This window comes from Leptonychotes weddellii, unplaced genomic scaffold, assembly GCF_054177405.1.
Source record: "Leptonychotes weddellii isolate Sample4059 unplaced genomic scaffold, ASM5417740v2 HiC_scaffold_3543, whole genome shotgun sequence".
NCBI classification, from domain to species: Eukaryota; Metazoa; Chordata; class Mammalia; order Carnivora; family Phocidae; genus Leptonychotes; species Leptonychotes weddellii.
In genome coordinates this window covers 1-12,462 of record NW_027955267.1, presented here as the reverse complement: position 1 = coordinate 12,462, position 12,462 = coordinate 1, and the positions used below count along the sequence as shown (strand labels likewise).

The following is a 12,462-nucleotide window of genomic DNA, read 5'->3' as shown; positions in this document are numbered from 1 at the left end:
TTTTTTTTTTATTCTTATGTTAATCCCCATACATTACATCATTAGTTTTAGATGTAGTGTTCCATGATTCATTGTTTGTGCATAACACCCAGTGCTCCATGCAGAATGTGCCCTCCTCAATACCCACCACCAGGCTAACCCATCTTCCCACCCCCCTCCCCTCTAGAACCCTCAGTTTGTTTTTCAGAGTCCATCGTCTCTCATGGTTCGTCTACCCCTCCGATTTCCCCCGCTTCATTCTTCCCCTCCTGCTACCTTCTTCTTCTTCTTTTTTTTTAATTCATTGGTATTGAATCCTTCTTATCACATTGTAGTTATTTATCTCAGAATAGAAGACGCTATATAGTAACTTTTGCATGGCAGAGAGGTGAGGAGAAATATGTGAATTTGACAGCCTTCAAGTGTCCTTCTGATTTTCATATTTGTTTTTGCAAAGATGATTTGCTGGAAGCATTTTTATTTTTAAAGGATTTTGTTTTCACTTGGGACAAGAACTAATATTTTTGTACAGCGCTTTACTATTTATTGAGTGGCTTCTCTTCTGTGATCTCATTTAAAACTCTTACCAGTCTTGACCAGTGGGTGTTATTATTATTACAGTATCCCCTACAGAAAAGAAAAAGACAAGACTAAGTAATTTCTCTAGGGGTCACATCATTAAGTAGTTTGTGTAGGTAGGACTCAGATCCAAATCTTCTAAGTTCAGGTTTTATAAAATACTACTGGTTCTTATAAAGAATATTAAAGTGAGATTTTATTCTTATTTTCTCTGAAATTGTATCATTAGAAAACTTATTACTCCTTGGAACATTCTAAATATTTCTACAACATATTCTTGGTTCTTTCATCATGATTTCATACATTTATATGTTAAGTCCAATGTTTCGTATGTGGGGGAGAAAGATAATTTTCTCTTTCCCTTCTGGGTTCTTGGCTGAGGAACCCCCACTCCCCCCCATAATAAAAAGGTAGATTAACAAGAGAAAAGAAGTTTAGTAATATGTATATCTCTTGTATATACATGGGAGATACCCAGAAAAACTTAGTTAACTCTCTTTAATGGTCCCTGCCACCACCTTAAAAACCATTTCCTGCTAAACATAAAATAGATGTTTGTTGAGGGGAACTAGTTATGGGAGGTTATTAGGAAAAGCACAATAAACAAGTTGTGGGGTTGTTACTCAGATTTAAGTTTCTGCTTCCTCCCAGGATAAGAGTTTCTAAGAGATTTAGAGTCCATTATCATTTTCTGGTACAAAGAGGGAGACTCCCTTACAAATGGAGTTTTCCTTATAGATTTAAATGTCTCTTACAAAAGGGTAACTTCTATTCTGTTTTCAGAGGTTTAACAACATCTACTCTTTCTTAAAAGTAATCAGCCAAAAATAATACTTATGCCAAAGAGGTATATTTTGGGGTGGTATATTCTGCTCCCCTTTACAAGTTCAGACCACACTCTGGGCATTCATTATATTTTACCATTTACTGTAATGTTTGTATCATGTCTATTTTGTGTGTTTGTGGGGAGGTAGCTATAACTTCTATTCAGACTTACTCCAATTTTTCTTGTTACTTTACATTTAAAGTCTGGCTTCATGAAATATTTAAATTTAGCTCTTTGTGTTACATTTGTTCTTACTACCAGTGATTTGTTATATATGAGAAACTTTAGAATTTATTGTAACTTGTTACACACACACACACACACACGTATAATGTGTGGGATTTCATTTAGTGAGTTAATAGAATTTGCTTCATAAATGCTTTAAGTAAAAATAGAGTTTTTGTTTAGAATTACTCTTTTTGTTTGGTTGATACAAAATTCAGTTTAATGTGTACCAAAAATTGGTAAGTCTTCTTTAGGTTGAGTATTGCAGTTCAGAATTTTTACTTTGAAAACTTGGTGGGGATTGAGTACAAAATGGTTATAGGTACAGTATATTGAGTATGAATTGATATTGGATCAGTGGTGGAACTTGTCTCATGAATGAATCTCCTTCTTGAATTTTTTTCTTAAGCTTGGAACAGAGAGGTGAAGGAGTGCAGATGTATGAGTAGCACATATTCAAAATATGTTGTGTGCCATGGCTGAGAAGTTATTAACCCCCCCCTTTTCTACTGTGCTGTCTGCTTTCTCTTTTATATGCATCTTCAATTCCTTATTCCAAGTCTCTATAGGAATGATGTATATAAATAACCTAAATGTCTCTTAGTAGTATGATGTGTGTGTGTGTGTGTGTGTGTGAATAAGGAATTTGCTTAACCTCTGCTTTTCCTTCACACTAAATCTCAGGTATGGGCTATTTGAGAAAAACCCCTTTTTAAAAAAAATGGGAAGAGGCATTTTAAAAAAATGTTTTATTTATTTCATTCAGTTACGAAATCAGAAAAATTTTGCCCAAATGAATTCCATTAAGTGCTTTCATTGGTTAGTCAATGCTCTGTGTGTGTATGTATGGTGGTGGTGGTTTTCCAGGTAAGTAAAATAGCCAAATGTTGAATAGGCTAATAACTCTTACACCAAATTTTATATCTCTTACTCTAAATTTCTAGCCAGCATCTAGTATATGTTCATAATTATCTGTTCATTGAAATCTGTGTGTTTAGCATATTTTCTTTTCTGTTCTTTTTTTTTTTTTTTTTTCCTCTCAGGGACATAGTTCTCAAACTACTTCAGTATGAGGCATCAACAAATGTAGCAGACAACAAAGGTTATTTTCCCATTCACCTGGCTGCCTGGAAAGGAGATGTAGAAATTGTGAAGATTCTTATTCATCATGGACCATCACATTCCAGAGTCAATGAACAGGTGCACTTGTCAAATATTTGCTCATGCTATAGTTTTTCTAGAGGTTTGCAAAGGCAATGCTGCATTGAAAAATTGATTATTTCTGTCATTACCCTGCCAAAGACCTTTCACTGTTAAATTCCCTAAAGGAGAAATTGAAAAATTCTTTGGCACTTGTATTAGGTCCATAGGTCCTAAGTTGGGCTTTTGTAAAGATATTTGTTAACAAGAGAATACTACATAAAGTAACTAATATTTTTGCCTAACTATATAAGCGTCCATTTTGTAGTTTTTGAATATTTAAAGATAGGACAGAATTCACATTTATAATATGAATTAGAGCTTTTCTTAATAAAATTTTAAATGCTAAAACGATGATGGATTCATTTGCAGAATACTCTCCATTTACTTCCACATTTCCATAGCAAATACAATTTTGTGAATCAAAATGCAAAATACATTATATACCATCGATAGTCACATATTAAGTTAAAAATTTCCTGTATGTATACCAGAGTATGTTGAATAAAACACAGCAGCAATATACTGACAGATAAAGTAAAAATATTTTCAAGTGTATAATATCCATATTACACATAACTGACATATTAAAAAAGGAATGCCATTCTCAGTATTCTAAATAAATAAGACCACAGATTTCTGAAAGTAAAATACAGGCCGCTAGTACAGTATGGTAATAAACATCTTGAGCTCTGCATGCCCCCTGCTGTTCCCATTTTGTAAAACTATATTTGAAAACCAGCATGTAGCCCAACAATTGAATTACAACCATGGCATTAAGCTGCAGGTTGGCAGTTGTCCAATATCAATGTAAGTGGTTACTCTAGGGCAAGCACATCTAATAAAGTACAATTAGCATACGGTTCAAATGAATACAGACTTTGCAGGCCTTTGACTGAAATTCAGACTAAAGAATAAAAAGTAACACTGCCACTAGCTATAAACACCAAAGGGAAGAAAAATACATTTTTTCCAGGCAGAAAAATACATTTTTTCCCCAGAAAAATGCAGTTATAGAAATAAAGTTCCTCTGAGTAGGAAAAATGTTGTATTAATTGGAAGTGTCTTTTTAATAATTATCACAAAATATCTATGTTTATAGGTTACCAAATGAAGTGTATTTTTATGCAAATACATTCATAAACTCAATCTTTAAAAAATGACAGATGCCTATCTTTATCAGCATATCATGCTAAAGGGAAATTTATGGGAATGCTGTTCTGTTTTTCAGAAAATCAAAAGTTAAAAGATCATTTGTGGGATGAGCCATCTGGTGGTTATTCTTAAAACTGTCTGAATGCCCCAAAGTGAACCTGAAATAGTAAGATGGAAAAACAATCCAGGGTTAAACAAGAGGATGTTAGTTTTTACAAGCAAAATATTTTTTAAAGGACGTGAAAATAAGAAAAAACACTTAGAATTCATTTGTATTTGAAAGTTGCTTTGTCTTGTGGATTCTACTGGAAATAAATTAAAAATTTCTTGAGATTTTTAATACCATGCTGTCAGTATTTGTTATGTATATGGTACTCCTTTAGTGCTGATGTATTTCTGTCATTTAGTGTCATTTCTCCTGTTTCTGATGTGGGAATTTTATTTTTGTAAAAGTAACTTTTCATTTTAGCTTTATTTCTTATTTCCCCCCTCTGAATGGGGTAGAAATGTACTAATTACTTATAAACCTTTATGTATTTAAGCAACAGAGGGGAGAAATGAAAATAATAAAGATATATTGAGACATGGTGCTTGACATAGCCAAATACCATGCTAAGCACTTTTACCTATAATGTTATTTAATTAATTCTCACAACCCTTGAAGTGATAGTATCGCTCCCATTTTATAGATGAGAAATTAGGCTCAGTAAAGCTAAATAAGTCATGCAAGGCCACACATTACTGAGTGACTAAAACTCAGACTTTGAACTCTAATTCCAGAGCCCTCCATAATAGCATATTGGTATTGTCATCATAAATCCTGTCACTTATGGATTGTTTACTATATGCCAGGCAGTGTGCAAAGTACTTCATCTATTATCTTACAAAGCTCTACTGCATCCTGATGAGATAGGGATTAATTATTGTTCTTATTTTATATATAGGAAGCTACCTTAGAGAGATTAAATAACCTGCCCATGATATCACAGCTACTAAGAAATGCACTACGTATTTGAATTCAGGTTTTTCTGATGCAAAGCTCAAACTCCTAACCAATTATGCTCCATGTTATGATAATAAAATTATGTATAATTGTCAGGGCTTCGTTCTGATTTCTGAAAGTAGTCTTTGGTTTCTAATACAGCTTTCTTTCAAAATAATTCTGTCTTATATTTTGATATTTAACATTTACAAAGCATTTGCCTTTATGTTATTTCTTTTGATTTATAAGCTATACTCTAAGGTTTGTAGGGAGGGTAATATTCACATTTTTCTGATAAGATAGGTTCAGAGAGATCAAGTATGTGTCAGCACTTCAACATAGGTCACCATTCTATACTGCCCTAGAATTAGTGGCCAATTTAGGACAATGTAATTTTGAAAACAAAGTAGACCGTGCCCTGATTATGGTTTTCATATTTTTTATAATTGTTACATCCTTCCTCTCTTTTGTCAACTGATTTATTATTTCCTTTTTTTGATGTTATATATGTTTGCATTTTATGTTTCTCTGTATATTCATCTCTTCCCCCCTTTACCTTCTTTTCCTCTTTTTTTTTTTTTTTAAACATTAGGGCAAAAACAAGAGGAGCCCTATCTGATAAGTATATTCACTTACCATTTACTAAAACTCAAACCTAACTAATGTTAATTTCCATTAGTTTTATTTTGAAGCAAGATCTTTTGGTAAATAGCTTTTGTCAGCCAGTTTTGTTCTGCTACCCATTGTCTATAAGTAGAAGTGTCCTAATATTTTGGAGAACACCCATTTGGTAAAAAAGAGGGAATTCAGAACTGCTCAAGAATGTTCATTGTAGACATAAGGCAGTTACTAATCAGTGCTTCTACACAGTCTGTATTTCAAATCCGATTCTTTTAGATCACTTGTTAGTACAGATACATGTATACAATCATGCCTTTTATAAAGGTACCATGGTTGTGGTCTTCCTGATCTGACAGTACAAGTATGTGCTGATCATGGGTAAACTATGAATATTTTCTCCTGAGTAAGTCTGGCATGATTGAAATAATTTTTCTTGAGATCTGAACAATCTAATTGGTGTTAATAGAGAAAGTTTCAGTTTTGCACTTATAATTTCCTATGCTAAGGCCTCTGCAAATGTAGAGATGTGTTTGAGGAGTCATTATTTTGTAATGGGCTCTTCTTTTTCTCAAAGAGGTGCTGTGTTTTGAAAATTGAGTTTCTTTCTAACCACGGGAAAATTTGATTTGGTCAGAAGGCATATTTCTATATCATATTTTTATGGTGTAGGTAATAGATTGATTTTCTTATCAGGCTTATAAAACTTAGCCAGATAAGAAAAATCAGGGAATGTAGACCTGTATAGACCTGTATGGGGTCAATCTCTATGAGGAAGTAGACTGTAGCAGCACATTCAAACTAAGAACAAGAATGACTCCTCCTAAAATGTTGGAAGAATCAGTGCCTTCAGCTGGATTCCCCGTCTATCCAATCTTAATTTCTTGTTGATTGTCTCCAAGGAGTAGGTATTTTTTCTGGGTTTGGCCTTCAAATGCACTCTTCTGATACTTTTATTTGGAAGGTAAAGTAGTAAGAAGTCTTTCAAAGTGCTCATTAAAATTTTTTTTTTTTCGACTGCTCTTTAAGTTTTTAAATCCTCCCTCTGCTCTTAACTCTCTACTCTCAACTTATTTGCATCCTTCAGCCAGAGCAAGTCTGAATTACTTTTGGGAACATTAAGATTTATTTGGGTTTGAACCCTATTTGTCCTTTTATGTGGTCAGAGCAGCTATCTAAGTAGCTAGTTCCTGTTACAACTCAGTTGGTATTCTTTTGAGCAAAATCTGTACAAATTCTGCTTTCAGCACTAATTTCCTTTTCTTCTCTGACTATATAGCAATACTTGGCAGACAGTGTGGTGTAGAGGAAATGAGACAATGTATATGGTTTTTAGACATTCAGCAAATGACAGTAGTAACAGTTGTTATTGTGGAAGATGGTATTAAGAGCAGTGACTTTGGGGGAGGTGACAGGGTGGCTCAGTCGGTTAAGCATCTGCCTTCAGCTCAGGTCATGATCCCCAACTTCCAGACTCCTGGGATAGAGCCCTGCGTCAGGCTCCCTGCTCAGTGGGGAGTCTGCTTCTCCCTTTCCCCCTGCCCTTCCGCTGCTCCTCTCTCTCTCTCTCGCAAACTTTCTCAAATAAATAATATCTTAAAAAAAAAAAAAAGAGCAGTGACTTTGGGTTCAGATCCTGGCCCCAACACTAAATGGCCGAATACTTGAAGGCTAGTTATTTAATTACTCAGTGCCTCAGTTCCTCATCTGTAAAGTGGCAATAATGATAATAATAGCAGAGTGAAGATTAGAGTACACATAAATGGAATGCAGCTGTGCCTGGTACATAGTGTTAGCTCTGAGGATGACTCTGATGATGGCAGCCTCTTTCTCTCTAGAACCCTTACTCAGGATCATTGCATTTTTGTTACTAAAATTTCTTGTTTACGTTTCTCCTGACTGATCCTTCTACCTCCTGACATAGTCATATACAATCTACCTACACCATCTGCCCAAATGGACTGAAAGGTCCATCTGCCTTGAGATGGGGTTTAGTTTTCTCTGTTTTAACATTTAAAAAAATGTTTAATTCCAGTGTAGTTAACATGCAGTGTTATATTCATTTCAGGTGCACAATATAGTGATTCAGCAACTCCATGTATTACTCAGGGTTAATCAAGATAAGTGTACTCTTAATCCCTGTCACCTGTTTCACTGCCCCCCCCTCCCCCCGGGAACCATCTGTGTTCTCTATAGTTAAGAGTCTTTTCTTGGTTTGTCTCTTTTTCTTTGTTCATTTGTTTTGTTTCTTAAATTCCACATATGAGTGAAATCATATGGTGTTTGTCTTTATCTTATTTCACTCAGCATTATACTCTCTTGATCCATCAGGTACAGTTTTTATCTTGCTAAATTTCCTGGAAAATCTTGATTTTCAACTGCAACACTTATTAGGAGCATATGTAATAATGTGATACTCCTTGTAACTTGTCTGGCAGTGGGTTTAAGTCTGCCTCTCAAACCATAATTATATTTCAAAGATATGTGGTTTAATCTTAGGGCCAGTATGTCTTCATTCTCTTTGCAAAAGAAGCAATGATTTGTACTTGTATGGAAAATAAAATGAAACTTAATTTGGGAAGTCTTTCCATAAATCTTTCATTATCAAGAATTTGCCATCTCTTTTGGGAAGCCAGTCTGTTAAAAGTGGGTTATAATTGTTATTAATCTCTCTCATTAACAAATGTCACGGAGGCATGATGCACAGTACAGATAACACTGACCATCTGGGCCCAGCAGGGCCACTGACTGACATGGCTAAATCATTTATCACTCCCGGAAATTGGTATATATAATGCAGGGGAAAATTTGATTTTCCTTATTGAAATGATTAAAAAATGTGATCTTTTTGGTGCAATAAGATACTTTAACAAATATTCTATTAGGCATACTTATTAAAATAGATAAATCTTAAACTTACATTTTCAAAGTATCTCTGGTTTTAAATTACTGTTTAGATTTTGATAATGGAATTTCTGAAAACTTGAATCTTATATCTTTGTCTTAACAGAACAATGAAAATGAAACTGCCCTGCACTGTGCGGCTCAATATGGACACTCAGAAGTAGTTGCTGTTCTCCTAGAAGAGCTCACCGATCCTACCATCAGGAACAGTAAGCTAGAAACACCTTTGGATCTGGCAGCACTCTATGGGCGACTTAGGGTGGTCAAAATGATCATCAGTGCACACCCTAACTTAATGAGCTGCAACACTAGAAAGCACACGCCGCTCCACCTCGCTGCTCGCAATGGTCACAAAGCAGTCGTTCAGGTGCTGTTGGAAGCAGGAATGGATGTGAGCTGTCAAGTGAGTCTTCTTTTAGCTATGATTTAAAAGTGATGATGCTCTTGCTTTGCTTTGAGATACAGACATTAAAGCTTATATGTAGAAATCTTTTCATTTTTAATTAAATTGTCCACAAATATTTTTATAACTGTTAAATTCAAGATGCTGTGCCACACGCTGCTGGGAAATATGAAGAGATCTAAGGCATAATTTCTAACCTCATTCTAATTTTAGGGCTTTATGAATGAAAAATTATTATTAGGAGGCTGTTGTGTGTGGTATCATTAGTAATTGTTCCCTCCCAGTGTCCGGCACACAGCTTGACATACACTAGGAATCCAGTCAGAGTTGAATGAATGAAAGAATGAATCAAAATTCAATTTAATACTTTTGAGTATGTACTTAGTGTTTAATATGTTGACACATTTAGAATCCATTTTTAACAGCCCTCCTGTGGGATTAAGAGCTACTAAGTTCCAGTTAAGAGATGAGGAATCAGATTCAAAGAGTTAACAAAATTGCCTAAGGATGTATAGCTGATAAACCTAGAATATGAATTTATACTTACTGATTAAAATCCAGGCCTCTTTACATAATAGTGAACTGTCTATACATGATTAATGAAGGAAAAATCATTTTGTCTAAGGGCAGTCAGAAGGAATTTTATTGGAGAGGCGTGATTTGAGTTGAACTTTGAAGCATGGATGACATTTGGAAAGGTTTCTCCACAAGGAAAAGGGCAACCTACTTTTTTATTTTTAAGGGCAACCTACTTTTATTATCTGTTTCAAGTTAACTCCAATTCCAAGGTTAACTTTTTTTTAACTGTTTTTTCCTTTTATTACTGTTTTTTGTCTCCCAAGTCAGTGGCAACATTCTTATCTTCCAGAGACCCTTTTGGTTCCTGTCAGATTGTGTCCTTTTCCCTTGTGTATTAGTAAGCTATTGCTGTATAACAAACTGTCCTGAAACTTAATGGCTTAACACAGTAATACTTATTTAGCTCATAATTCTGTGGTTGGTGATTTAGTCTGAGCCTCACTGGGTAGTTCTATCTTGGCTAAGTTCTCTCATGTGTCTGGAGTCAATTAGAAATCAGTTGAGTGGCTCTGCTGGAGAGATTGGCTGGATTTTGCCTGGGATAATGGATGAGGTTGCCATGTGTCTTTCATGATCCAGCAGGCCACCTTGGGCTTGTTCACATGACAGTGGTATGGTTCTATGTGCATGCATGTGTGCACACAAGAGACAGAAGGAAGGAGGGAGGGAAGAGGGTTATACAAAGTCTCTTGAGGTCTAGGCTGGGAGCAAGCATCCTGTCTTTTCTGTAGTGTTTGATAAGCCAACATGTCACAAAGGCAGCCTAAATTCAAGGATTGGTAAAACAGATTTTACCTCTTAATTAGAAGAGGTTGTGAATTGTTAAAGGGGTGCAAATACCCAGAGGGAACAAATGCAGCCAGCTTTGCAACATTCCAAATGCTGTTAGTGCTCAAAACTGTGGGGTTACTTTTCCTAGGAATTGTTTAGAGGTTGAATTTTGTTTCTTCTTTGTTTTCCACCGAAATTTTAAAAATCTTAGGCCTTATAAAATAAAATAAAATAAAATAAAATAAAAATTTTAGGCCTTCTCATCCTACATTTCAGGCTGGTCCCCTGAAACAGACTTTTCGTTGGAGCTTTGCTTGTCTTATTTAGCTATTTAGGTATTTATAAAATCTTTTCTTAATTTTTTATTTATTCTACTTTTGCAGCCTTAAAAATAAACACAAGAATTTTTTCTAGTCCTCATGTTAAAAAAACCCCAATTTTCCCCTCAATTAAAATGAGATAGATACATATTTACTATTTTAAGTGACTCACAAAGTTACTATCTTAAAGTGTGTTTAATGATAAGCTAGATGTTTATTGTCTGAAAGTTGAATTTCTCTAATCTAGATTTACTGCTTTCATAAAACTTCTGGAATATTTTTTTTAAAGATTTTATTTATTCATTTGAGAGAGAGAGAGAGAGCGTGCACAAGCCGGTGGGGGAGGGACAAGCAGACTTCCCACTGAGTAGGGAGCCCAAAGGGGGCTCAATCCCAGGACTCCAGGATCATGACCTGAACCAAAGGCAGACACTTAACCAACTGAGCACCCAGGTGCCCCAGACACTTCTGGAATATTTCTAAACTTGATGGCACAGAGCACTTCATAACCAAGGACTTCACTATGACTGAGATCAATAACTCACTTCATGTCCATGGCCCAGATCTTTTTATATTTTTTACTAGATGACATGGCCAGAAGAGAAAGAGTCTGGCTTCAATTTTATGTATGTATATGGTACATCTTTTTTATATAAAATACTACTTACTATATTATTTATGTTTTTGGATAATTAAAGATAAGTAAGATCTCTGCCCAGAATTTAGTGGAGGATACAAAAACTTGCAAGAATACCTCCTATATATGACATACTAAAATAAAGAGTAGGGCAAAATGCTATGGAGAGATCAGTGAATAAAATATAGATTGTAAGAGGGAGGAATTGAAGAGACATAGAGTAATATTTGAAGAGGAGCTTGATGGCTTTAGGACTTTGAATTTAGGTATAACTTAGCTTGCAAATATGCATTATTTGGCTAAAATAGTATTTTAAAATATTGAATTTGAATGCTTTTAGATGGGGTATATACCTTCCAAGGTCCCAACCTCTCTCTACCTCTTTCTACCATCTTCTGTCATTGCCAGATTCATTCCTTTAGGTTTTCTACTTTGCCCCAATAGCATTTGGGTTTGTTACTCATATATCAGATGAAAGGAGCAAAATATGTTTAGACCACTGTGAACACTTAATCAGAAGCATCAGGGCTGGTACCTGAGCAGGGTGGGCAATGTTTTGTTATTTATACTCACTTTATGATTTCATCTTGAAGGTTTTCAAGAAGTAGAACTGACAACATATTCTAAAATATATCTCAATGAATTGAATCTTCTAGTATTTAGTTAGCCTTAGTTGATGTTTTGCTTTATTTATAGAAAACATGCATTTTTTTTGTTTGTTTCATTGCCTTTTTTGGGTCAGTGTTTAATTTTATTATGGAATTCAAATGAACTGTCACCAAGTTTGCCAATCACATTCACTGCAAAGTTGTTGGGTTTTTTTTGTTTGTTTGTTTGTTTTGAGAGGGGGAGAGTGGGAGGGGAGGGGCAGAGGCAGGAGGAGAGAGAGAATCTCAAGCAGGTTCCAAGTGGAGCCTGATGCGGGGCTTGATCTCACTACCCTGAGATCAGGACCTGAGCCGAAATCAAGAGTCAGATACTTAACCAACTGAGCCACCCAGGTGCCCCTGCTGCAAATTTTTTTTTCTTTAATTTTTTTATTGTTATGTTAATCACCATACATTACATCATTAGTTTTTGATGTAGTGTTCCATGATTCATTGTTTGTGCATAACACCCAGTGCTCCATGCAGAACATGCCCTCTTTAATACCCATCACCAGGCTAACCCATCTTCCCACCCCCCTCCCGTCTAGAACCCTCAGTTTGTTTTTCAGAGTCCATCGTCTCTCATGGTTCACCTCCCCCTCCGATTTCCCCCCCTTCGTTCTTCCCCTCCTGCTAT

The 12,462-nt window shown here is 35.3% G+C and overlaps 1 protein-coding gene across 1 annotated transcript; it reads left to right on the top strand.

Annotated features, from left to right (window-relative positions):
- Nucleotides 1-2,652: 2,652 nt before the first annotated feature.
- Nucleotides 2,653-9,211, top strand: LOC145719245 (ankyrin repeat and sterile alpha motif domain-containing protein 1B-like; the record flags this gene model as incomplete). Its single annotated transcript, XM_081810737.1, has 2 exons — nucleotides 2,653-2,809; nucleotides 8,575-9,211. Coding segments are annotated over 2 exons (481 nt in total), but the record flags the coding sequence as incomplete, so codon positions are not given.
- Between the last annotated feature and the right edge of the window lie 3,251 nt (nucleotides 9,212-12,462).